The 27937-nt window shown below is 46.1% G+C and overlaps 1 protein-coding gene across 1 annotated transcript; it reads left to right on the top strand.

The window, feature by feature from the left end:
* Positions 1 to 49: 49 nt before the first annotated feature.
* On the top strand, positions 50 to 26648 carry LOC146207229 (importin subunit alpha-5-like). The gene is made up of 9 exons (XM_084576694.1): positions 50 to 289; positions 599 to 659; positions 724 to 852; positions 6603 to 6784; positions 10604 to 10859; positions 12556 to 12679; positions 14672 to 15117; positions 24658 to 24918; positions 26354 to 26648. The coding sequence occupies exons 2-9, from the start codon at positions 606 to 608 to the stop codon at positions 26438 to 26440; spliced, it is 1539 nt and encodes a 512-aa protein (XP_084432820.1). The 5' UTR covers positions 50 to 289; positions 599 to 605; the 3' UTR covers positions 26441 to 26648.
* The last annotated feature ends 1289 nt before the right edge of the window (positions 26649 to 27937 follow it).

Below are 27937 nucleotides of genomic sequence, written 5' to 3'. Positions count from 1 at the left end.
CGACAAGTTGAAAATAAAATACTAAATAGAGTCGTTTATCATTGAAGTAAATAAAGAGTTCGACAGCTGACGTAAGAAAAGGCGCTCTGGCGCTCGGGTCGTCGGTTCTGCGTGTCCGCCAATCAGAGAGCGGCTGTCGTTGAGCTGCTGCTCTGCTGGTGTTTGAATTCTCGCCCGTTTTTACCACCAAGCCGTCTTGCGATATTGGCGCGCAGACCTTCAACACCAGACGATTTTCTTAAAGGGTTTCTTCGTGTTGTTATCTACACCCGGAGCACAATCCAAGTCCGTATGTATCAGCCGTTTTGCTACCCAAAGATTGTTGCCGTAGGCCGCCTTTAGGGTTAACGCATGAAACGTGCGTAGAGCCCTGGGGTGTGCTGGTACGTGAACCATTTTTTTGTGACCTAGAGTGGATTTGAACAAGAACATATTACTTGGTTGCAGGAGCGTCGCTGTAGTTGTGGCTGGGCTTGAACCTCGTAAAATTTGTTTGAGATTGTTGTTTGGCACCCGTCAGCAGACCTCGTGATACATTGCTGCCGTGCGGCTGGCATGTGTGGCTAACGTGGTGACGACCAGCTTATTTACTGCGCAGGCTAACCATGCCGACCCAGAACCGAATTGTGAACTTCAAGAACAAAGGCAAAGACCAGCAGGTAAGATTGCATCTTTGTGGTGACAAGCAGCAGGGTTAATAACTGCTGCCGTTCTGGGTTGCAGGAAATGCGCCGGCGTAGAAATGAAGTGAGCGTGGAATTGCGCAAGCAGCGCAAGGATGAACAGATCCTCAAACGACGCAATGTCAGCTTTAGCGAGGATCCTGTCAGCCCCCTGCAAGAACAGAACAAGGTATAGTGGTGTTTATTGTGTTGACTGCTCGTTGCATTCCTCCCTGCTCGGCTCGCGCACTGCCGCTGTCAAATTCCCCTTGCCTTCGCCACCCGTTAAATTTTTGATGTTCATTTTCGTGTTACGCGGTGACCCCCAGGCTAGCCGATGCGTGAAATTTGACAAAAATCGAAAACGAGTGTGGTGACTAGATCTGTATATACTTACCGCTCTTAATTAATCACATATCCATTCCCTTTAAAAAACACTGCCAATTCTTCAAGTGCGATTGCAGTGTGCGTCAGTCTTTCTTGACCCTGTCACTACTGCGCTGCATTCTTCTGAGTCAGTTCTTGCTGGCAATTAAACGCTCCTGCTCCGCTTTGAACCAACCCTCAATGAATCGAAGCGAGTTTCAATGGCGGATTGAATGGTAAGATGTGTGTTCAAAGTAGCGTTTAGGAAACAAAACTGCTTGAAAGGCGCAACACAGTGATGCTGAAGGCGAACTGGCTATTATTACCCGTGGCTACTTTGAGGTCTGCTAGGAAACATATTAATTTGCTGTTGCGATATATACATTTGACATTTCTCATTAGTTAGTTGTTTTTTTTGCCAGCTTTATATTCAAGCCATTTGCTTCATATTTAAAATACTTGTTGAATAGGTAATTCAGTTATGGGGCCTTAAGGCTCGTTCACACTTGCGACTCTTACAGGTCGTGCGACCGTTTTGGTCGAAAAGCGACTGCCGCGGGTTGTTCGGGCACTGCTCGATTTCCAGTCGCAAACCGTTAAACCAATCAGCGGTTCAGCTGACGTGAACGTAAGTTAGCTTTACTCTATGTGGTGAACAGTCAAGGTAGACACGATATGGAAAGCAACCCAAGTCGCATTCGCAAGTGTGAACATCGGTTGCTCTCCGATTGCATGCGACTGCCGGTCGCGCGTCCTTCGCGAGTCGCAAGTGTGAATAGACCTTTAAAGAGACACTGAGGACAAATTGAACTTTACTTCTATCGACGAATAGTTTGTGAACGGAATCTCGTTTGATTTGAGTTGTGTACTACACATTTCTGCTCAAATTCCCAAACAAATATTAAAAAATCATCCATTTTCTTGCTCCCATTAACACATGATTAAAAATTGTCGCATTTCTAAACAGAGCTCACTGCTTGACTTGCAAGATTGCCAGCATACATCAAGAGCACAGGTGTGATAGTGGTAGGCCTTGCATAGAAGAAATTCTCTTCGGACTGTAACACGAGGAACTGTCAGTCTGTGGGCCATGCATTGTGTTCACACTTCACAATTACCTGAAGCACGCTGTAGGTCCCGCAGGCTGGTCACATGAGAAATACCTTTTCTCCAGTGGTACTCATTGGTGGGCTGCGAAGTTGTTGCCACTAGGTGTGGCAACCAGCCCTCTCTTCCCAATGTTTCGGCTGCCCCAGGTGTGCAGCTTGTGGCTGTCACAATTGTAGGACAGTAGGTGACGGGCCTTTAAGCTCATGCTCCTTAGTTTGTTGATGATTCAGGATGGGGTAAAGGGGGGAAGCTTGACATGCACAGTTGGTAAGCCTAAGGTGTGTGCAGATGAAAGGTCATCTTCTTCCCTTTCCAGCTTCTCGGCGTTGCCAGTCGCTTTAAAGTAGTTGAAAAGCTTTGGTTTGTCCATTGTGTCGTCTGCTTTTTTAGTTGGCGGATTCCGTTTGCAGGCATCAGAGCGCAGACTAGTTTGCAGTGACATGTGAACAAGTGTTGGTGACCCGCGGGCCGGCAGTCTGTATCGTGAATTTGCCTTTTTGGCCATTGCGAGAGCTGCCATGGCCGCTGCATGGTCCACACTTGTGGATCTGAAAATGAAAGTGCAGCACCCAGCAACATTTCATTGCATCTTGCAGTAAATGAGCTAACAAAGAATGTGAACTAGCACCCGTGCTCCTGACCTTTCATGTTCCCATGATATGCTGTGTGTAGGGAAACAGCTTGTAGCTGTGTAGACGTGGCTTCAGTAGTAGTAGTTGAAGGCTTTGTTGAAGCACAACACTTATGTGCCTTATACTTCGATGGCCTGCTGGATGAGCAGATGCTGTTGTTCCTCACCCTCAACAGCTAGTCAGTCCAGCCAGGTTCCAATAGTATGGGAGGGGGTGGGAAAGAAACCTGACTACACTGCAAATAGGCAGTGGGAAAGGTTTGCATAAGGGGCAGGGCAGTTCGGATATCAAGAGATATAGCCGTGCAGGTGTGATAACTGTCTTTAGCTGTATATGTTGAAGGACATTAGTCTTTCCGGTCTAGGTGGGCAGCATTGCAGTATTCTTTGATGGCTGCGCTGAGAGATAATCTCAACCCACCAGAAGATGAAAGGTGTCCAGTTCAGAGTTTCTCAGGCAAGCTGGTTAGCCAACTCATTGGCAGCAATCCTCTAGTGTTCAGGGATCCACCGGAGGAAGATGGGCCAAGGCTGCAACAAAGCAAGTGCGGCCTCGAGCTCCGTGGAAAGTAGAGGTGGAAGGTTTTTAGATTGAATAGCATATATAGCCGCCTAGGAGCCAGTGTAGATGATATGAGGCTCAGGTGGAAGAGGATGGAAAACCTCAAGTGAGATAATGTCCAGAGGGTGGAGGAAGGGGCCGCTAGTGTGAGTTACAGAGGTACAGAGCAGAGGATGAAAGAGGACCTGTCTTCCAGAGCCGCGATGAGCCAGATAAGAGGCATCTGTGAATGTGGCTCCATTATTATGAGAGGCAGCAAGGTGTCGGTGGCCAGCATGCATGATGTTGTCTGGGAGAAGAAGTGTACCTAGGTTAGTAGCCTCCGGCGGGGAAGGAGTAGGCAGGGGGACGACGGATGTGGGAAAGTAACCTAGTTAGAAGCCAGCGCCTCTGGACTATACTGCAGAGGCGAGCCACCTGTCGGCCGCGGTGAAGGGAAAGGAGACTGCGAAAAGGATGAAACAGCCCGGTGACAAAGTTTATTGGTGGGTGTGGTTATGTAAGGCTGTTAAAAGTTGTGGCAAGTGTGTCCAGCTGGGTCTGGGTGAAGAAAGGGATCATGGAGTCGCCCAAGGTAAGGAAGATCAAGTTGTGAGCTCATTGATAGGCGGAGTGGGTAAGAAGATAGCCTCAGCAGGTGAGCCCTGCCGCGGCATGTTCATGGCTACCGCTTTTGCCCTGCCCAATTTTTGGCTCTTATTGTACTTAGTGGAAGAAGTAAGTTTGTGGTGAGCACGAACAGAAATTGGGATAATGGGCAAAATAAAGATTGAAGAGGCAGCTTAAGGGCTCTGTGTTGCACAAGATCTAGTGGTCATTGGCTTTGCCAGTGTATATGTCATTCATGGCCAAATAATACCAAGATGCACCTGTTCGAGCAGTGCTAGGCGAGTGGGCGAGGGAGGGCGAGACAATTGGCAGCTGGGATCGGCTATGCACGGACATGACAATATCTTCGTAGATGTGGACCCAGAAGTAGGACCATCGTACATTGCAGGAAAGTGCCCACGCAGTAATGGTTGCATGGAGACATTTGGTGCATGTCATGTGGTCTATAACGATTGTGAAAGACAGAGATGTCAGTGTGTATGAGGTCAGGTGGAACTGCTGTTGGTAACAATTTTAAAGCTGTAGCCTTGTACCTTTAAAGGCAGAGGTTAAATTTCCCCTGATTTCTCTTCTTACTCAGCACCAATGACGGATTCCTTTTTTTCTTTTTTTTTTCACACCACTTGTGTAAGGCCTTTGGGATTTTTTTTTTTTTTTTTTTTTTTTTTTTTTTTTTTTTTTTTTTTTTTTTGCTCATTGTGCCACGATTTCTGCCATGCAGTGCATGTTAGCAAACCTTTACACTCAGCTAGTCGGTCTTCATTCATCCAGGGGTGGAAGTGCTGCTCCAATTGCTTCATTCTGCTCCAAACTGCTTTCCCTGCTCCAAAACGCAATATTGCCCCAAAAGTGCTCCAAACTGGCTGTTTTGATGTTCTGCCTTCAGATTTAGCAGAGCACGGGAAAAATGTCACAGCACCATGGGCAAAGACATAAGGCATCTTGCACTGGGCTTAATACAAATTAAAGTTTTGTAAAGGAAGAAAGCATGGAACATAATAAATACTTGTTCGCAAGTAAGTTTAATAGGAGCCATCGACGATTGGAGATAATTGCGGAAAAAAAAATGCACTGTGCATGTGACGTAGCACCTCCTCTCAGCCTTTTGAATCACTGGTGAAGAGAAGTGAGGTAAGCAAGCGAAGCAGGTAGCGCAAACTACTGTGAGCCGTTAGGAAGGAAACTTGTCCGACTGCAAAAACTGCACGAGTTATTCTAATGGTTTTGCTGTGAAAACAAGCAGGTACTTCACCATCGAGCCCCTTTTTCAGCGACAAGCTTGCCAGGCCTATGGCAGACAAAACCATACTTGAAGCGTTGGTACGCCAAAGCTGTCAGTCAATAGGAAGCTTCTCAAGAGTGTTAGAAAGGCATATGAGGTCTATCGCCAGAATGTTAAAAATAAGCCCCAGCATTGCAGAAGCAAAGAATGATGAACTACATGCAGGAGGCAGGGAAGTAAAAAAGCTGTAGGATGGAAAGGTTACCCTTCAATGCCATCTATATATATCCCAAAGTTTCAAAATGCGCGAGCCTGCCACCACCCCTGTAGACCTCCGCCATATTTACAAACGGATAAGAAAATCGGGGTCGTACTGCAGTCTGCAATCCCATGTTAGGCAAAAAGCATGGAAGCGGCACTAGCGCCAAGCTTGTCAAGGCGCATTATTGTGGTCTAAAGAATGAAAGATTTGAATCTATCTAGCCAAATAGGTAAACGCATTAGGTCAGACAAGATGTTCAGTTATGAAGCACACCAGCAAGCGTTACGTTTGCTGTTAGTCTGTTCCAAGTTTTTGGTAAGGTCATCCTGTGTTATATTGTATCTTTACATGCTTTGGCCATTTGTCATGCCTGAGATAAGTGCAAAGTTGGAAAGACATTGAAATTGCATAAAAAGGAATCTGATTGGAGATTTCGTATTTCAGAAAAAGAAAACTGCAATTTTCAAAGGCGTTTCACCTTGGAAACGTGCTCCAAAACTCATTTCGTTGCTGCAAAGCTGCTCCAAAATGGCTCTACTACTGCTCCCAAAGCTCCTCCAAAATGCTCAAGCCTGCTTTCACCCCTGTTCATCTTGACTTAGTGCTGTGCTAACAAAACACTAAAAAGGGACAGCATCGGACACTTTTTAGTGTTGTGTCAGGCAATGAAAAGGTATGGCAAAAATCCTGAATTTCTCAAGATTTCATTATGCAACCGGCTCCTCCTGCATTATAGAAATATGAACGACTAGTCGGTATCTTAAGAACCCAACTGCTATAAAAATAAAGTGAGTAGCAGGCTAGTTTTTTAGTGTATAAGAATAAAACCACTGCACATGCATACGTTCAGGCACAGTGAACAAAATATGAAAAATCTATCATCTTTGGTGCTGCAGTAGTACATCATTGAAACTTTGTGTGGTTTTGTTGGGTTAGCATTTTTAGCATGCCTTCTGACTCTGATAGCTGGCACCTGGACTTTTCGGTCATAAAGATGAGAAAATGGTTTGTTTGTACAGCGTTGCAAGGATTTTTGTAAGCTCATGCAAACACGACATCTATCACTTCTGTCTCTATCGATTGCGATGTACCATGTGCTACAGGATTAAACCCCATAATTCGTTCCATGCCTTAGTGTAGCCTGAGCGTGTTGCATGTGGGCATCATCTGTGGCACAGGGTGCATTCAACTCCCTAGAGGAGATGGTGGCCGGCCTGACCAGCCCTGACCCGGAGGTGCAGCTGGGTGCGACGCAGGCTGTGCGCAAGGTGCTGTCGCGGGAACGGCACCCACCCATTGATGCTATGATCCAAGCTGGTGTGGTGCCCATCCTGGTGGATGCCCTTTCCAAGGATGCAACGTGAGTCTGCTGCCAGACCATTTCAGATTATTTCGAATGGGGCCTCTTCGTTTTAATGAGCCAGCATTAGAGCTGGCATTTGTTGGTTTTGCCAATGTTTGATCCTTGCTGGTTGCTAATTATTTTAGCCTCAACTACTGCCTGCCAGCTACCACCTGCCAATGAGTGGCCCAAGCAGATCAGATCCACTGGCCACTGCATTAGACTGCTACATATGTCATCGCCGCAACTGAACATCCTGCGTGTTTAACTGCCAGTCTCTCCCATTGCGCTTTTCATGTCATCTTCATCAACCTCTATGCGTGCGCAGTGGATCAAAAATACACTTCTATTTTATACTGTGCTGCAGCTAAAGCTATCTCTTATTGAATTCACATATTTTTGTCTGAAGGCTGCTTGATCTTGCAAATGAAGCCTCGAACCGAAACCAAAATGCTAGCTCAACTAATTTACATTTGGTGTGATCATGCTAAATTGTCCATGACCTTTTTAAAAGTTGTACAAGGTCTTCCACGTTTCTTTTTCTTATCCTTGCTTTTTCTTTTTTCTTTTTAGGCGCATTGTGGTTAGCTGACGTGTGAATTTTTTTATCTGTATCATCTTTGAGGCAGTCGAAGTAAAACTATATATTAGATCGGTAATGTTCTTTGAGCTTCTTGAGGAGCATCACACAATTGGTGTTGGCTCCAATTTTAGTTTCCACATAGTTTTCTGTGTTAAGACTTCAGTACAGTCAGCGACCGATTTTTCGGATCCTCTAGGGAACGCAAAAACATCAGAAAAATCAGGCAGTCCGACAAAACGAATACATGAAAAAGACGTACCACTTTACGAATATTTCTGGGAACAAAACATTCAAGGACGAGGTATTAGGCTTCCAAAACACCAAAGCATGAAAAAGAGCCGTTCAAAACAACTGCTGAGTGACCCATGCCTTTTTGTTGGCTTCGTACAACACTGGCAGCGATGACCCTTTAAAGCACCGGGGGTTCTTCGGCTTCCCAATTACAAGCAAGGGAAGCTTCTCGCTGCCAGACATGTTGCTGCCGACGAGAACGGTCAGCCGCTCTTTACTGTGCTTGTCACCGGGGCATGGGTCACCAGCAAAAGCAAGCGTTCTGTCCGGCAACATCTTATAAAATAAGCCAGTTTCGTCGCAGTTGAAAACATTGTCAGCAGAGAACTGCTGCAACAAAGACAGCAGTTTTCCGTTGCGGTACTACTCAATAACTGCATTGTCGACGGCGCCGCTCTCACCGCACACCTTGAACTTGAGGTCATTCCGATGTTTAAAGTTTCTCAGCCACACATCACTAAACTTAAAATCGTCAATGCCCATTTGAAGCGCAAGAGTTTCCGCTTTTTCTTTCAAGACGCTGCCCGAGACCGGCAACCGCTTTGCAGTGATTGAATTAAGCCACACGATGAGGGCTTCCTCAAGCTTTGGGTGAACACCTTGGCTTGCACTTTTTTTTTTTTGGAACCAGATGGTTTTTCGGCCACTTCCAGGATCTTGCCCTTGTTCTTGAGAAAATCCGAGACTGCTTTGAAATGCCGAACTCCTTACCCACGTCAGCCTGTGATCGGCCGCTCATTACTTGTTTAGTAATGGCGGCTTTCTTCTCCATCGTTAACCGACGGTACTGTTTTCCACGCTTCGATGCTATCGGCGAGGACGACGAGACGGAGTGGGGGCCATCGCGGGCAAGCAAAATCCTCTTGTTACGAAGTGTCGAAGCACCTAGGCCTAGCGTCGCAGAGCACACTTGACAATACGTAGCAAAACCATGCACCAGCGTAGCGAAAAAACACTATGTGGTATGCGATGAGTCTGCGCAATGAAAAGGCGAAACGGTCGCAGCGTCGACACGGCGCTTCCGTTAACTCCGGAAGAGGCGCTGGTAAACATAGCCAGCGTGGCCAGACCAAATCAGTGTGTGACAGCTAGGTACGGCTATATAGTACGGCTAGTTGTTCAAAGCTGTGACATGGTACACAGACTGGGTAATAGCCAAAATGGCGGCTTTGTATGATGCAGTTGCTGTTTCAGACCTTCTGTCGCATCAAAAAGTCCGAAAAATTGGATGGCGGGGGGTTCGAGCGTTAAGAGATAGAAAGCGTGCAGAGTGGGTCAGAGAAATAACTCAAGTTACCGACATTCTAGTGGAAATTAAGAAGAAATGGGCATGGGCAGGACATGTAGTGCGAAGAGAGGATAACCAATGGTCGCTGAGGGTAACAAACTGGATTCCAAGGGAAGGAAAGCGTAGCAGGGGGCGGCAGAAATTTAGGTGGGCGGATGAGATTAAGAAGTTGGTCAAGTGGATGCAGCTAGCGCAGAACCGGGTTAAGTGGAGAAATATGGGAGAGGCCTTCGCCCTGCAGTGGGTATAATCAGGCTGATGATGATGATGATGGGTTCGAGCGTCCGAAATTTCAGATGCCCTTATACATCGATTCTATGGGGCTCGTGGCAGTGCCGCAAAGACGTCCGGAATATCGGGCATGTCTGAAAATTTGGACGTCCGAAAATTCGGCCGATTGTACTTGGCAGTCGGCAGTGCATGCTCTGTTTAAAACTTTAACATGTCCTCATTCTTCTTTTTGGGTGTTTCTGAATAAGAAAAATTATGCCTGTCATTGAAAGTGAGCTTCCCCTAATTGTATCCTTGCATTTCGTAATTCTTTACTGCCATTTGTTTTGACTTGTACAGTGCATTTTGACTTTGCAGATTGCTTAGTAGTGCCGTTTCTGACGCACTATCGGCTGATTTTTTTTGTGTGTGTGCGCTGTTTCTTCTTTTGGGCAGTTGCCTATACTTTTCCACGACGTCACACAAACAGCACAGCTTTTTGCAAGAAGTTCCTGCCCCTTTATTGGTGCATATAAGTACCATTTTTGAGCTCATCAAATAAGCAGGTGTGCAATGTGGTATGTGCATGTGTGTAGTAATTTTTAATGCACTTTCTTATAGGCAAACATTTTCCTCATTTATATTAGAAAAGTCATAAGTAGTGTGCTCTATTTTCTCATGTCCACACCTGTACATACCTAGAGAAAGGAGTAGTGACGACACTTCATCCACCACAGGAATGATAGGGAGTGTTGGTTTTGTATTTGGCTCTGCTAGTGTTGGACCGAAAACATCTGTTCATTCGTACTGGGAAGACTTCAAAATGCATTGTTAACCATTATATAAACTTGATGCCAGACATTCGCTTAGCATTAGAAAATCACTTCAGATAATTTAATATGCGCACAGTGCAGAAACCCCGCTCCGGTGGTGCAGTGGTTGGGGCACTTGACGACTGTTCCCAAGAATGCGAGATATAATCCCGTCTGCTGCTGCCGCTTTTTCATGGAGACTAAAGTCAAGGCGCCCATGGGCTGTATATCAGTGCACGTTAAAGAAGCCCAGGTAGCCGAATTTTTCGGAGTCCTCCACTACAGCGTGTCTCATAGCCTGAGTGAGTTGCTTTGGGACGTTAAACCCCGTAATCTGACTAAACTAACACAGTGGAGAGCATTGCAACAGTGGTGGATAGAGGTGGCTAGATCTGTTGACCATGCCACAGCACAGCGATGATAACATGACACTAAGGATGATGAAGCTAGCATAGCCAGATATGAAACTTCATCTTCCTGGCAGTCCCTCGCAGTCCCTCGATGGATGAGTTGCTTTTGAAGCACATGCATAGAAGCGCACATTTTAGAAACTTTAGGTATTTTTGAGAAGCTCTGTGGTCTGCTGCACTGTTTGTGCAAGCATATGGTACAGGTGCTTCTGTGCTTCCCTTTGGTGCACGTACTGCCTGCAGCCCATCCCTGCAGTTTGAAGCCGCATGGGCACTGACCAACATAGCCTCGGGAACGGCCGAGCAGACGGACACAGTCGTCCGGGCCGGTGCAGTGCCGCTGTTTGTGCGACTGCTGGGCTCATCGCACGTCAACGTGTGTGAGCAGGCTGTGTGGGCGCTGGGCAACATTGCGGGCGATGGCCCAGCTCTGCGGGACCTTGTCCTCCAGGCGGGCATCCTCAAGCCCCTGCTGGCACTCGCACGCCCAGATGCGCCGGTCAGTATGCCTGTCCGCCATATATAAAAGCAGTCACTTCATGCACCATCGTGCAATCGATATTATTCAAAACCTGTTTCCTGCTGGTAAAACTCGTCATTTCATTAAGATTTTTGTTGTGCAATGTTCAGGTAAATGCGATATACGAACTGATCTGATGGACAAGCTGAAAATAGAAATGCTGGTGGTAACTGAGCTAGCTCATGCAATGCTAGAATCTGCCGAATATGTCTTTTGTCTGTTCAGAATGACGCAAAATAATGTAGCAGTTTTGCGCCTTCTGTTTCAGTTAACTTTCCATGTGTGGAGCTAATCCCATAACAGCTGTGTGCGGTTAGATGGAAGGCGATGAGATACAATCCAATATTTTAGCTTGCAAGAATTGGAGCACAGGAAGCCGTGAGGTTCATAAAATTTTGGGGCAATTTTTTGTGTCAAAGGGATATTTAATTTCACAAATATTTAGGACAGTGCGATTATCCAGACCATTTATCAGGTTCTACCATGTCTGAAAGATCAGTTGGCAACTGTAGCTGTGTGTGGTAACAAGTTTGGCTGACTTGTTGCAGCAATTTCGGCTAAAAAAATAAGGTGTGAGCATATGGTTTTCTTAACAGGCTGTCTGATGCTGCCATTGAGAATGTTGTTTTTCAGCTGCCGAATGCTGTTATTTTTATTTTATTTTTCTTATACTGTGGCTGAGCCTGTGCCTTTTTATTTTTAGTCTCTGTTGTAGTACATTCAGGTAAATGAAGTATGTGCTTAGAATGTGGCGCAGAAATTTTTTAATCGTTTCAGGACTGCAGAAAAAGCAGGAAATTCTGATAAGTACTAGAAATTAATTTTAATAAAAGGAAATTTTTGCACTATCCTGGTAAAACATGCATCAAATTACAGCTGAATAAATGGGCTTTCACACACATATAAATTTAAAAAAAAACTGAACTCTTAATATGCTTATGAAAAAACAGCTTACAAAGTTGGAAATGCTAGAATATGAAAGTAACAATCCACACCAAAAAAAATGCCAGAATATACAAAATGTGCTAAATTGTCTCCCTTACTAGTGCTGCAGATTTGGGATGACTATCTTTGTTTCTTTGGTATTAAAACTCTTGTTGGACCGCAGACAAACAGGCAATTCTAATAGGCACTAGAAAGTAATTTGCAGTGAAGTAATCTTGCGCACAGAGCTTTTATAGTAAATATATATCAAAATGCAGCTAAATGAATGGTGTTATAAGATAAATAAAATTGCGACACCTGAGCTTAATATATAAACGACCCTTTGGTGGCATGAGCTGAACCTATCAGGCTTATGCGTGCATTTGTGTCAGATTGCCGGGCTTCATTGCTCCCAACTTGGCTGCAGCATCAGCTCTAGTGTGGCGAAATGACCATGAAAAAAAGGCCGCTAGGAAGGTGACAAGCTCGTTACCTTTCCTAGTGACTAAGGGCTCTCGAATTCTCTACTGTTGAACCAGTTTTACGGTCGGCCATTTTATCAAACGAAATTAGCAAGCAATATAGCCAAAGTTCGGTACTCTACCGAAGTCACAAAACACTGCCCGAATGGGAAACCTTGAGAGTGCTTTGATAGAACTGTGTGCATGCCCCTGTCAGTAGTGCTTGTGTGTGTGCGCTGGGCATCTGCATTGCTAGCAGCCATTGTTGACCCAGCTGGTTACCTGTGCAGGCCCAGTTTCTACGGAATGTGACATGGTCCCTCTCCAATCTATGTCGCAACAAGAATCCTCCGCCACCGTTTGAGGCCATCCGTGAATGCCTGCCTACCCTGGCACAGCTGATCCACCACACAGGTCAGCTTCAATGGCCATGTCATCCGGGGCCCTTCGCTGAGCCTTACCTGCGTTCATATTCTGACTTTGATCCCAGTAGGAGGGTTTAGAGGAATGCTCACTGAATGGCCAAAGGGAGAACATATAGCAGCTTTATTTTCCTTTTTTTTTTTTTCTTTAACTTGTACAAAAGGCCAAGTGCTGCCTACAACACCTAAACTACATGCTCAGTGCATGATCAGGGCTGCTTGCGTCCCACATAGCAGTGAAACCTCGCTTGCTAGATGTGGGCTTTCTACGCTACACCGATCGTATTGCGCTTTTTTTACTGCAGTAGCAGTACTACCTGCATTCTCGCAAAAATCAGATATCTGAAGCCGATTTGGCCTTTGTGATCCCTGGCGGGGCAGAGGAGAAGAGCAAAGCTGCGGCACAGAGGAGCCAATCAGAGACATGCGCCATATGTGACATCACTGGCAGCGCAGCCATTCGGAGAGCTCTCACCCCACAGGTGGCATCACATGCTGCTCCACTACTGCTGCTGTGCTGGGGGTAAAGGGGAATCATTCACAGCTAGGTGTGTTTGAATGCCTTCTGGCTTAGCTCTCCTTCTCGGGTTAGCATAGAGGAGCTAAGCCAAGGCCGTCTGGGCTTTCTAACTTAGAATATGGTTGTGGGCGATGACGGCCGATGCGATTGCATGCTATTTCATGACCAGTAGAGTTAAATCCTTTTTCATTTGCCTTGCTGGCCCCTGCAGCTTTGCAGTCCGGAGTACACAGCTTGGGTGCTTGGGGCAGAACTACCCAAATGTTTGACAAACAGCGCCAGAGTAGCCTGCTAGCAAAAAGCAAATCTAAAGGCACAATGGTCCTCGCGCTCCCTTCCGGATGTTGCGCTGAATAACGAGTTGCAGTCAGTCGTAGTAAACTGTGGTTAGCTGTAGACAAGGAAGCCAACAGTGGCAATCTCATTGAATAAGCACAAACATGGTGAAGAAGATCAAATGGGTGCGGGAACATGCTGTTTCGCTAAGGTCTGGTTATAACTCAAACCTTCCCCTGCACTGCAAAAACGTATTATTGGGCGCGTTAGAGTAGATAGAGAAATATTAGAGGCCTCAAACATAATCGCCGCTGGTATTGACTTGTGTGTCAGTTCTGCTTCAGTTTTCTTGCTGGAAAAAGAACACAGGTTCCTCGGCATCTGGCAGCTGCTTTGTTATCGCTTTCATGCAATTTTCGCCTTTATCTTGCGCAGAATAGTTTTGGTTTCTTCCTTGCGCAGATAGTACAGCTACGTCATGGTTTGCATTGGGTTTTACGGTCCTGACACTGCTGATTTCCTTTGCGCATGCTCACTGAGTGAGAGGTGTTTCTTTGACCACGCATCAGTTGTAAGTGCACTCCTCTCCGCGTCATTTTAACACTGTGAAGAAGCCGGTGTCTGTAGCGGCGGATTTTGCTCCGTTCCAATTGGGAGCCTACGAAATTATGTAATCTTCGAATGGTAAATAATTAATGTTGAAAAAGCTTTTGTTGTTCTGAACATGACTTCTGTAACCATGTGATGTGTATAACGAAGAATTTTACAGGTCCCAAGTGCTTCGTTTCGACTGTATGAAATAGTATGAAGTGAAGGCAAAGTTAGGCTGGGGAATGCCTTATTTTATTGGAGTTCAATCTGTGTAAAAAGGAAAATCAAAATTGAACACTCAGTTGGTTATAACAAATCATTTTTTTTCTTGTGGTTCAAAATGCATAAAGAAGCCACAAAAAAAGCCTCAAACGCAATATTTCAGTCGTTTAAATTTTCCATGTGGCCACAAGCCATGCCATCTGTGGGCAACGACTAACTAGCATCAATGGCCGACATTTGTGACGCATTTCACTTGAGTTGTGTGTCATGGGAAAAGGTTAGATAATGTCACCAGGAGGGAAGATCAGTCGAGACTGTTGTTATCCGGAATCTGCTCTCGTCTTCCATCCTGAGAGTGCAGAGTCTTCTGTGCAGACCGTGAGGTGGTGGCAGACGCTTGCTGGGCGCTGTCCTACCTGACAGACGGTGCCAACGAGCAGATTGAGGAAGTTGTGCAGCAGCCCGGCGTGATCCCACGGTTGGTGGAACTGCTTGGGATGCCCGTGTCGGTGATTACGCCTGCACTGCGTGCCCTGGGTAATGTGGTGACAGGCAGCGACAGCCAGACGCAGACGGTGCTCGATGCGGGTGCCCTGGTGCCCCTGCGAGCCCTGCTGCGTCACCAGAAGGCCAACCTGCAGAAGGAGGCTGCCTGGGCCGTTTCCAACATCACTGCTGGCACCGAGCAGCAGATTCAGGCCGTGGTGGACGCAGGCCTCATCGAGCCCCTCATCGAGGTGCTCGCCACGGGCGATGCCCGTAGCCAGAAGGAAGCTGTTTGGGCTGTCACCAACCTCACCTCGGGCGGGTCCCTTGATCAGGTGATTTCTTAGTTGTTGCCATGGCTGCCGGTTTTTTGGCTCTGGCTAGAGGTGTCCAAGTGAGGCCACTAAATTTCTTTTCATTGTTTATTCTGTTCGAAGCTTGCCAAAGACTTCATGCAAGAAAAAAAATGGTAAAACTCGCACAAAAAATATCGCGCTGTGACCAAAAACAGCCTTTGAAAACCCTGCAGCTTTCGAAGCACAGCAGCAGCCTGCGACTACGCATCCCACAGGTCGTCAAAGCGATGGGAGTTTTTGCTGACTGGTAGTCGTGATCATAGTTGATACATGCGGCAGCCTATCGCTACACCTGACTGTGGATTGAATGGGTCTTGTAACCCATCCTTCTGTGTGAATTTGGTTGAACATTCTGTGCCAGTACTTTGAACCTCGTTGATAATGTTCGCGGTTGATACGATTTCTTGGTTCAGCGCTGGTAATTGTAGGTGGTAAAAAACCATCCATAAAGTTAGTTTTTCTTCCAGATTTAGTGGTCATTTTCGAACATAAGAGCGAGCAGAGTCCAGTAGTGCATGGCATGAGCTTGGGAAGCAGCAGCTCTCCGAGACCATGGTGGCTTCTCTTTGGTGGCTTGCTGCAAGGTGGTGAAGGTAATATGCGAAGGCTGTTCCTGCGGAGAGACTTCGTGGAGAGACATAGTGAGTTCTTCGCAATGACTTGAGGATCGTTTGTACCAAATCGCGTTTGTACCCAAGATTTTCGGCTTTTTGATTTTGATCGTGTTTGTAATCTAACATTCTGCTTCCTTGTTTGCACTAGAAGTCCATCTTTGAGCCTCTAGGTCTCGGGGATGCTTTACCTCACGCCATTGCAATCGCTTGTGTAGCTAAGCTTAGCCCTATTCTTGCTTCTGCAACTGCTGCCAGTTTTGTATCTGGGAAAGAAAATATCCAAGCATCTCTACTATCGTGTGGCGATCTCGAGGCTTACATTGGTCGCTGCCAGCACCAGCGCGGAGTTATTGTGGTGAAGTGGGTCAGCATCGCGCGAGGTTGCAAACCTGTCACTCGCCGTTACATCTTTTTTCCTCAATTTTTTTTTTTTTTTTCCCCGGAATGGCCAGTTCCAAGAAGCGCAGTTTTCGCGGCCAGAAGTACAGCACGAAGCACAAGTTCAAAGGTAGGTGCAAGACGAAGCGGAGAACGACTTTTGCAGGAAGCATTCCCGACCCCCCCGATCTGCTAGGCCTAACGACGACAACCCATTCGACGAGGTCGAGACAGCATTCAGTTTTGTCAGTGCTTCAGAAAAGATCGCATTCTTCGAAAAAGAGGAAAGCGACCACGGCTCTGCAAGCATTGGAATGTGGGACATTGCTACACTGACGGCACTAGTGAGCGGTGCAGCCTGCCCAACATGTCGCGAAGGCCAACTTGCTGTGTGGGAACCGGTGCGCAAATGCCAGGGACTGTCCTTCCTTGAACTCCATTGCGAGAATGCCGCGTACCGTGCGACTGTTCTCTCGTCATCATACACGCAAGGCGAGTTACAGCAAGCGGTGATCCCAGTATGAAGCAAGGCTTCAACTGCGGGAGGTCGCGCTATGGTTTCGCCACAAACGTGAAGGCAGTGGTAGCTGCGAAACAGCCCTCCGCTTCACTAATTTTCTAAGTGATGGAGATAGTAAAGCATACATTGCCGTTTGTGCTGCACAGGTTTATGGTCCCCTAAACATTGAAAAGGAGGACTGCACAAACCATATTGCCAAATGTCTCAAATGTTCTCTGCCAACTAAAAACACCACTACCACGAGGAGAGAAGCTGAAGGAGTCAGCTATGATGAAGTTACAGAATTACAGTTGAATCCCGCTATAACGAAATTCACGGTGCACGAAAAAAAATTCGTTCTCGCGGAACTTCGTTATCGCAAAAATTTGACGTGAAACGCAGAAAGAATTGCCCAAGCAGCAGCAAAGGCGTTTACGCTTCACGGCGAGCAACGCCGTCACGCGATTTTCGCACTCGGTCAGCAAACCCATTGCAACATCGTCGTCTCGGACAGCAACGAAATTCCTGATGACATCAAAAGCGTCCATCACCTGTACGGCGGTTGCCGCAGCCGGCGCTTCCTGTACGTCGTCGTCTTCTTCATCGGAAGAGTCCTTATCATTCCGGGCAGCTTTTATGATCTGCTCATCACTCACATCTTCGTGAACAACAACACAAGCGTCAGCGCCGATGTATTCGTCGAGCTCGAGATTAGGCGGCACGGTTCCTATTTCTCCCAGCGTTTTCCAGGCGGCCGCGATCCCCGGAGCCGGTGACGCCTCTTCGTCGTCGTCTGTAACGCCTGGTGTTAGGCCAGCAGAGTGTACGGGTCGACCTTCGGCAAATCCGGCGTGCCTGAAACAGTTCACAATTACTGAGCGCCCCAGTGTGCTCCAGGCAGCAGACATAATCTGCAGTGCCACGTACAAGTCCACCTTCGTGTCTCGGCCGGTTTCAGTGTTGAAAAGCAGCCGCTGAATTAACCTCCCGCGGTAAGCGCGCTTCAGGCTAAGAATCACGCCCTGATCGAGAGGCTGTAAGACAGACGTGCAATTGGGAGGGAAAAACCTCAGCTCCGTGTTAGTGAGCTTGACTTCGTCGGAGTGATGCGCTGAACAATTGTCCAAAAGCAAGCAAACTTTACGGCCCTGCCGCTTCATGTCGCGGTCGAATGCCATCATCCACTCGGTGAAAATAGCGCGGGTCATCCATGACTTGTTGTTCGCCTTGTACTGCACAGGTAGGCTACGAGTTCCCTTAAAACAGCGCGGCTTGGCACTTTTGCCTATGACTAACGGCGGACGCTCGTCCGAGCCATCCATGTTTGTGCAAAGCAGCACTGTGATGCGTTTTTTGCTGTGTTTGCCGCCGTGACAGCGCTGCTCCTTGAAGTCGAGCGTCCTAGCCGGCAACATCTCGTAGAATAGCCCGGTCTCGTCGGCGTTGTAAATGTCTGCAGGCGCGAAGTTGCTTAAAATTCCGGCCATGTTACTCGCCTTCCAAGCAGCTGCTCCGTCCACGTCTGCTGACATTGACTCGCCGCACAACACTTTTCCAACGATGTTATGGCGGGCCTTGAAACGGTTTAGCCAGCCAATGCTGGCTTTAAAATCATCAATGCCAAGTAGGCATGCATAGTTCAAGGCTTTCTGCTGGACGATGCTTCCGGACAGGGGGACGTTGCTGGCTCGTGCTTCCACAAACCACGCATGCACTGCTTTGTCCAACTCTTCATGGAGGGGCTGCGTCACCTTTTTGTGCTTCGAGGATGTGCCTGAAGCAAGTGCCATTCTCACGCTGTCCTTATTGCCTAGAATCGTTGACAGCGAACTTGCAGGAATTCCGAAGTCTTCAGCAATTGCCGCTTTCTTCCTTCCGCTTTCTGCTTGGGTGATTATTTGAGCTTTTGCTCAAGGGAAAGAGTTTTGCGTTTTTTCACTTGCGTTGCCATCGTGTCCTGCGGATGAAAACTCGTCGTTGTCGAAGAGAAAGGCAGCGAGTGAACAACGCAACCACGACACAAAGCCAAAATGGCGGAACTGCAATCACGTGATTTCATGCTTAATGTGGCTTTGGATTTGACTTGGACTTCTCGCCAATAAAACTAGTTTCGGTTTCGATTTTGAACGCGAAAATTTCGTTGAAGCGGAAACGCTCTGCAAAAATGGTTCGTTGTGCAGAGAAATTTAGGCCATTAATTCTTATAGGATACTCGCGGGGAATAAAAAATTATTCGTTGTCGCGGAAATTTCGTTGTGGCGGGATTCAACTGTACTACCAGATAGCTGTAACCAGCAATCGAGGCAGCACTCGGCAAATGTATTCCGCCATATGGACATGTTATTGCCACTCTTGCTCAAGTGATGGGGCTGGCAGCCACAAGTTTTGCCCAAAGGGACCGGAGTCTTAGTGCAAGCATAGGCGAGCTGAAGCCCTCGGCCAGCCAGCACCCAAGCACTCATCTCTCCTCACGAAAGCCCAGGGGAAGGCAGGGCTGCTGGTATAGAAGCGGCTGACGGATGTGAAGCTCTTGGCCCGTTGCATCCAAGGCAAGACGCAGAATGCCTCAACAGCAGAATCTGGCTGCTGTGCCCCAAAACCAAGTTTGCATCACGGACGGTTATTGAGATGGCCACAGCACTTTCAGTACTGTGGTTCAGTGAAGGGCACGCAAGTTTTGAGCGGCTGTTAGAGGAGCTTGGTGTTCTCACCGACTCTAGAAATGAGAGGCAGATAAAAAAAGATGTCTGCCCTCCGGACTGCTGAGGCACGAGCCAACTGTCGCAGTAGGGCAAAAAGGGCTCGGGCTGAAGACTCAAGCCGCAAGGACCGTGAGGGTCTCACGTACAGTGCTGGCCAGTTCTAGTGGTGTTGAACATTGGCAGGACAGGCCATCTTGGGAAAGGTTCAAGCACACTCAGTTGATTTTCAGTAAATACATGTTTGAAACTTTTAATTCCTGTTTTCTCCTTTTGCATTCTTTGGCAATTTTCAAAGTTTGTGCACTCATTTTTTCGCACTTCTAGAAACTGGGCACACCGGTATCTATTTGTAATCTCGATATACTTGAGACATCATTATGCTAATTGGAGCTAACTAATCAGAAGCAGAGAGATTAGAAGCACTGTAACTTTACAATTTTCTTTTTTTATTACTGGCTGCTTTCACAAGAAAATCCTGGCTAGTTTTTGGTGTTTATAATTATTTTAGAGTAGAAATAAGCTATCTTTCAATGTTCCTTTGCAAAAATTAATATGTAAAGAAGTGTGCACAATACTCCCATTGTTTTCCACTTTTCAGGGATACTGAATAAGAACTATTGAGGCTACGTAAACATCATCAAATTGATGTTTTGAAAAAAGAAGAAATTCTATAGGCACAGAAAATTTCATTGCTCTAAAGCCCTTAAAAAAAGTGTCTTCGAATAGCATCTTAAGTAGGGTTTAACAGCAGTGTTCTTCAAAGCTGCCCATTCTGAGGTGCAGGGCAAAGCTTAAATTAAAAAAAATTTTGATGTAAATCATTGCATGTTCATGGTATAAATGGTTTGGAAAGTATAAAGTGCAAGGCAGTGTTTCATGAGGCTAAAAGAAAGTTTATCTCCTATCCTAATGCATGTTTTGATGGCAGTACCAGCATTTGTTAAGGGCCACAGGAAGGGGGTTTGTATGGCCCCTGATGAACGTGTTCAGTATGTAGAACAAGTCCTTTTGAGTAATCTACCGAAGTATAATTCCTTGGAACAAAGGCAGCATTTTATTGTTAATTTTTAAAAACAGCATTTTTTCAAATTCGCGGGCAGAGGGGGTGGTGCGTAGTGATGAACGAAGTATTCCTGACACCGCTGACGTCACCGGTGTTGGGCTGCCATTCGCTTGAAGCCATGATGACTGTCGGGACGTCACGGTCACACCTCAGGTAGCTGTGAAAGTCTGTTCGCGCCCTGCGTGAACCCCCTGAAGCATAGTGGGGAAATTTCACAAATTATAGCGAATGGAAATGGCCATTGAGTATAGTTTTGGCTACTGTGAACCGAAATTGACCATTGCTTACATCGCAGGAGGCACGTACAATCACCACGAAGTGTCATTGTGACCCGATCCACTGAGTGATACTGCTTTACAAATTGCGAGCTTTGCTGCTCCCCATGTTTCGTTTTTATGTCAATAAAAGGGAGTTACGCCATAGCGCAATCTGCCACTGTCAACGCGCCAATCTTGTGCACGCGCAGGCAAGATCTGTGGTGTCTGGAAACTCTGTCATGACAGAGGCGATATAGTGATCGAAGTCAGCGGAGTCTTATTCGGTCATAGGGAGGGGTAGACGTGAAAGACAGTCTGCATCGGCGTGTTTGCGGCCACTTTTGTACGAAACAGTGAAATCGTACTCCTGAAAACGAAGGGTCCAGCGTGCCAGACGACCAGATGGATCACGAAGGTTTACCAGCCAACACAGGGCATGATGGTCTGTCACAACTGTGAAATGGCGTCCATATAAGTAGCACCGAAACCGCTGAACAGTGACAACTACAGTGAGGCACTCCGTAACAATATGACGGGCACTCTGATTGGGGCCGACGTAGCAGGCGTGCGCAATGCTGCCCCCCAGAAGCAGACCATGCTAAAGTTCTAAGCTATAACCATTATAACCATGCCATTTCACAACATACTGTGACGCAGGTACATACAGTGGCTAGGCACTAACGCAGCTGCAGGTCACGCTACGCGCTCGCGATGCTATAACATTCCGTTTCCATAGTTACCGAGGGTAGCAAATGCCATGAGATGAAACTCTTTTGAATAAACCAAATGGAACAGAGCCTCCGTGAATGCACCCTCTCCCCCGTTCGCGACTGCAGGGTCGGAGCGAGCTGCGGCGGGCAGTGCTCATGTTCCATTTTCAGTTCGATTGCGTGCTCATTATGGGAGACAGCATGACTACGAGCATTCTCTTATAAGTGGCGTCCAATCTGAACACGCAAAGCACGCTGGGTAGTTCCGGCTTCCGGGCCTTTCTGCGAGACATGCGTCTGTTGCGCTGTGCTTGAAACTTGGCCTCGACAACCTTAAACTTTTCACGTGTTTTATAAGCGCGTGAATGAAGTCGTAGAAAAGGTCGTAATGATCTGTCACATATTGTGACCCTATTGAACGTTTCGTATTTGAAGAAAACCGGTGAAAACTCGTTGGAAGTGCAACCTTTACAACGTTTGTCTGTCCGGGCTGAAGTTTAGCCTGCATCATTCATTCGGCTGAAGTTCGTTTGTCATTGGTGTTATCATGCAGTCACTATATATTTCTATAAAATATACTATGGTAAACATGTTTAGAGGTATTTCTCTAGCAGCCGCAATTTAGCGATACATATGAACGGACTGTCTCGCAAGTTTTAGCGGCGACGGCAAAGAGCTGAAAGCATGCAAATACCTGGAGGACATTGTGCACGTTTTTTTTTGCAGCCTTTACTAACATTTCTCGGTTTATGATCCACTGCCCGAAAGAGTCAGAGCAGCTAAGATTTCTTGTCTTGCGGTGTACTGCAGCTGCCTGCAAGCATGGCCGGTACACCACATTAGTTGCTTAGCTGAATTGTGACATGCGATAACAGCGTGTTGTACTATTCCTCAGAAGATCTAGATTACTTACCAGTGCTTCAAAACTTTAGAAGTGTGCACAATCTTCGCTATTTTAAGCTACATGTTCTTGACAGCCTAACCGACTTTGTTCACATATATGTGCTAGATTTTTTTTTTTTTTTCCGAAAACAGTAGGTAAGATGCCAGAGAACTGTATCATGGTTAACGTTATAATGTCAATCATTTATAACATTAGGAGGATCATGAAATAAATATATTTCTCAAGCATTTGATTTTTACTTGAGTTGTATTACGAAAATGCAACTGCAGGGCATATGAGTTCCATTTTTTTGGTACTGCTGTATTCATTCTGCATCAATCATACCCCAACATGTATATAGCCAAGGATATACGGCCAAAAACCTCTACTAACTCATGTTGAGGGCGTGGATCTGCTAGTGACATAGCAATTCCGGTAGTCAGAGAGACATATCCACTTGCCAAGGATACAGTGCATGCAAGAAAACCCCACTCATAAACAAAATTAACCAAGCATAGTGTGTGGGACATTTTATGCCATTCACATACAACTGTAGAAGCTCTCCATGTTTGAATTCCCATGCTTGATTTCCCGATGCTAATTGCTGCATTGTCAGTCAAAAAAGGGAAGTACTAAAACGAAAGCTTTGTTTTAATGGAATCTCTTGAAACTTCCAGAAGCTTCAGAATCTGAAACCATTATTTCTTCCACTTAGAAAAGTTGAAAAGAGCCTGTAACTATTTTGCTGTTGTGTACTTTGTGCTTATGGTATGGTTAGACAGAAAAACTAGTTCGTTTACATTTAGATGTTTCCAGTAGGCACATAGGCTGTTAATGCATATATACTGAAATATGGGAATGTATAACTATATGCAATGTGTTCAAGGTAAAGGAATCAAGTATGAAAAGCCAGGCATAAAGTCAACTTGTCTTGTGGTTCTTCATAATGAAAACATCACTCTGAACAGCTTTGCTACAGGCACCAAGAGAAACAGTCAGGCACAAGAAAATAGCCAAAAGTAAAAGTGACTAGTCTTTATTATACAGCGATGAAAGAGCAAAGAATCTTGTAAATGGGAAACCTTTCTCGTACCGTAATTACACCTCACATTACCTTCTCCAGCAGAACTTTTGCAACACTTCATTTTTTTTTTTTTTTTTTGCAGCCTGTGATTAATTACCTCCAAGCAAAGCTGCGAGTAAGGAACAGTAAATTGTGACAAAATGCTAGTACAAGCTATAGAAATGAGCTTCAATAGATCTGTGGGCCAGTAACAGCAGGTTGTCTAGGAACCGGGAATTGTCAGGGAAACCATCAAATATTTGCCAAGTCAGGGAAAATGGCACTATATATTCTGCAGTGCATTTTGACTTTTTTTTTTTTTTTTTTTTCTTAGCCCCCCCCCCCCCCCCCCCCCCCCCCCCCTGCGGCTGCTGCAATGGGGCTATATACCTCCCATGACTGTTGTGTGCCAGTGAGGCTAAATGTATTGCTAGCTTGCAGGTTGATATTATTCACTTCTGGACGCAGCAGATGTGTGTTCTTGTGTGAGCATTGTAATATAGACATTTAGTACAGCGTACACAAACACACGCAGAGAAATAGCGCATGGCAAAAATATTGTGATGCACACTGCACTTGCGCTAATATGATAGCCATGGACAAGCTCTTGTGTACGATTGACCTGCGTAAGCGAAAATTTAAGTTTATCTTGCCAGGCTCTCGCGTACGTTGGGGAAATAGCGTTGACAAGGTGGCAGCATCCAGGTCGCCCACTTCAGTGTGAATTTCTTCGTTGGCGTGTTTTTCAGGCGCGCTCATGCCTATAAATGGTACACGGAGCTTTCACTTTGCCTCATGTAACCTTCAGCACAGACCGTTTGTGATTTATACGATATGTTTTTTCTTTCTTTTTTTTTTATTTTGCTCACTGGCTGAGCAGTCCCTAAGCCTGACAATTCCCATTGTTTTGTTGGCATGGCAACTCCATGTGGTGGATCGCCTTAACTGCTTACAAGCTCGTTTCCGTAAACAGAAGTTTTGAACGATGCGCACCATAATTACAATACAAAATTTGACGCAAATTGAAATCAATAGTTTCTAATGTGTTATCCTATCTCAGTGTTAAACAGCAGCAAAATAACTGACTAATGTCCCGGTGCGACATGGCTAGTTTTGGCTTCTGAGTAAAAAACAAAGGATGACTGTGTTTTCTTGTTTGAACACTAGATATTGCCACTGCAACTTGCGTTCATATATTCGTATGGTCAACTAAAAGCGCCAATGCGACACACTGAGTAACGTCCCGTAATTTGGTGGCGTTTATTGTACGAAAGAGTCCATACGCTATACTAAACATTGCTAATGAGTGTGTGCTGTTGTATTTCTTTCAACCCTGGGTCCAACCATTAGGTGGTGTATGCGCTACAAGCTGGTGTACTTCCTCCGGTCTGTGACCTGCTTTCTGCTCAAGATCCCAAGACTCTCCTTGTGGCCCTGGATGCCATTCGCAACCTGTTGGCGGCTGGTGACCGTCTCAATGAACGCGCGCGCGTCTGTCTAATGATTGAGGAGGCTGGTGGACTTGACAAGATTGAAGCATTGCAGCACCACGAGAACCCAGAGGTCTACCGTGTTTCCCTGAGCATCATTGAAGAGTACTTCTCCGATGAGGTGAGCACATGGCACACAAGCATGGTGTGTAGTAGTGCTGGTTCCTTGCATTGCCCCCAATTTCCCTTTACCCTCTTTATTTTGAGACTGAAAATTCGAGAACTTTTCGAACATATGAGGAAATCATGTTCAAAACAGGCCCCAAAAGGTCACTAATGAAACATACTTGGCACATAATGTGCTTTTCGTACTGCGCTTTAATCCTTACATGTAAACTTCATTTCCCTTCCCTCGATCTTTATTGCCTTCAGCTCTCTAACCCCCTTAGAGGGACAGAACACTGGAATTTACGCATCAATTTTTTTTTTTTTTGCTCAATGGAAAGATTGCTGTCTAAAATGTTCGGTTCCATAGCGATTATGGTAGAAATGCTGTAGAACATTTTAGCCGAGAATTTTTCAGTCAGTGCATGCACCCGTTTTATGTAGTCAGATGCTGGAAACCGTGAGCAGCAACCACGATGACGACTGGTGGTATACTGGAAAGACTTACTGAAAACAATCACCAGAGAGTAATTAGACATTTTTAGCATAGAGCAGCGTCCTTTTCAGTTTCTACACACAAGGCTGCTATGGCGCAGTAACGTATGCCTCGTTGACAAGTTAAATACCCCTGTCACACGGTCATTTTCAAAGCCGATTGAGTCGATAGCCTTCGAGATTTTCAGTCGCGACTCGACTGAACTTGGAGGAATTGTACCGCTGCTACAAAGCAAGAAGACTGTTGAAATAGTTCTGAAGTTTGGCGCCACTATCTGAGATCATCACTGCGCTGGAGATCTTGTCAAGATTTCCAGAATGAAGAAATGCAAAAGCATTGCGAATTCTTCACTGAAGAAATGCGAAAGCCTGAGCGTTGCTGCTGCACATAGTACATCACGCACCCCTTGTATAGCTTTTGCTAGCAAGGCTAGGGCTGGTGCCGCAGAATGGAAATTTTCTTTTCTTGGCATCCGTTCGCTGCAATGTTCTTACAATTCGAGATTGGACAGTACACCGCCGTACCTGTTGTGTGGCGTTTTTTGGCATGCGTTCATTCCAAGTGTGGGCTTGACAGTACAGCGCAGCGCAGCTCGTTGCAAGCTGCTGTTTGCATAGTTGAATGCTTTGGCAGCAATAGCAACCAATGTCGTGGTGTGGGCGATAGTCTAACATTTTGTGGAAGACTGCTAAAGAAAGGGCAAAGCACCTTATCAATGTCAGTGCTGAGCTTGAAATGGAAAGGAAGTTGAGCCTTCATGTAACATGCAAATAAGGTGAAAATTAGCTTTTGTGTTTTGGTTAAGAGTCTCGCATCTGAAGTGTAGAAATTATGTTAAAATGCCTTGTTTTTGGTCCTTAGAAATACATTTTTCGGGTCTTGAAGCTCCTAAGCTTTGTGTCTGTGAATCGGGACATATTCTGTTTTTATACATTTATTCCTCCTGTTTCTGCAGACTGAGGATTACAGTCTTGCACCTGAAGCTGGCAGCGAGGGCTTCACCTTTTCAGCACCGACGCAAGATCAACACTTTTCTCTTTAAGTGTTGTACAGCACCTCATGTACAGAATGTTTATAGCTTTGGTTTTAAGTCCCCTCCCTCTTCTTCTAATTCCGTTATTTTTGATTTTTTTTACACTTTGTATTAAAGATGTTCACTGCCGAAAAATGGAATGTCTCATCCTGTTCTGCTGACTGTTCTGTGCAACCATGTTCTTTACCTGGCAAATAAATACCATCCGGACATCTAATTTGCTGCAGTGCTGTTGGAATTTATGGCTGCACCTCTTTATTCTCTGTTGATGGAAACTTCTTTGCATGAAGGAGGCCGGTGTGGGATTAGTGCTGTAAGCTCTTTTGCTGGGCGACTCGTTCATATTTGTGCAGTTTTCTTACAATTTGCCTCCACTCTTGGGGTAAATTGCATCCTCTTACAGTTTCCTGCTGTGAGCGTAACTACTCGCAAATATGTTACGATATAATTCGTTTACTGAACTGTGATTGTTCCCTATTTCATGCTTTGTTCTCTGTGGGTGCGTTCTGAACTACATTGTCAATTACAACCCTTCTCAAGGGGGGACAGGGCTCTCACAAGGTGTCTAGCAACCGGGAATTGTCGGGGAAATTTCATGCACCGGAAAAAATCGGGGAAATGTCGGGGAAACCATCAAAAATTTTGCAAAGTCGGGAATTTATTTTTTTTTTTTTAACCGCGGCCGCGCCGCGAGGCGAGGTGCGATATTTGACGCCAGCGCATGGCTGAGCTGCCACAATAGAATCAGTACGCACGTGAGTTGGGTACTCAATAAAATATGCAAAGCGCTGTGTGAGTAGTACGCGACAAAGAAAAAAAATCGCGCCGGCAGCGGCCAGCGCGAAAGCGGTCAGCTAGCTGAGCTACAGCTGAGGTCCGTTGTGACACTCCAGCGGTTGACCGCTCACGTCTTCGCGATCTCGCCGCATGTTCCGCGCTTCGTATGTGCGATAAAATTGCTTAAAGAAACGTCCACAATCACGAACTCGGTACCGGCATCGCATTCCGCGCTAACGCTTAGGTGAAACTCACTTTCCCGAAGAACGGACTTCAGAACTGCTGGTTTTCAGGGCCAAGCCGCGAGGAAGAAATGCAAACCAGGCCCCCCCGATCGCCCTGAACGTATGTTTGAGAGGCCAACCGGTCAGGGAGGTTCAAACCATGCGCATACTGGGCATGTACATACAAAACAATCGCAAAAACACCGAAACAATCAACAGACTCACTGCCACGGTGAACAGACGAATCGCCAACAAAAGAAAAGGAATGAAAGAAAAAGATCTCTGTCGATTAGTCCAGGCTTTTGTACTGAGCAAAATTGTCTACTCTCTCCCGTACCTGAAACTGCAATTCGCGGAAAGAATGAAGGTCGAGAGCCTAATCCGACAGGCCTACAAGGCTGCCCTTGGGCTCCCGCACAGCACGTCTACGGAAAGGTTAGTGGCCCTTGGTGTTCACAACACACTTTCGGAGCTGTGCGAGGCACACCTTGTCTCCCAGCTCGGA

Source organism: Amblyomma maculatum, chromosome 1 (assembly GCF_055883805.1).
Source record: "Amblyomma maculatum isolate TAMU_Amacu chromosome 1, ASM5588380v1, whole genome shotgun sequence".
Lineage (NCBI taxonomy): Eukaryota > Metazoa > Arthropoda > Arachnida > Ixodida > Ixodidae > Amblyomma > Amblyomma maculatum.
This window is presented reverse-complemented; position numbering and strand designations above follow the sequence as displayed.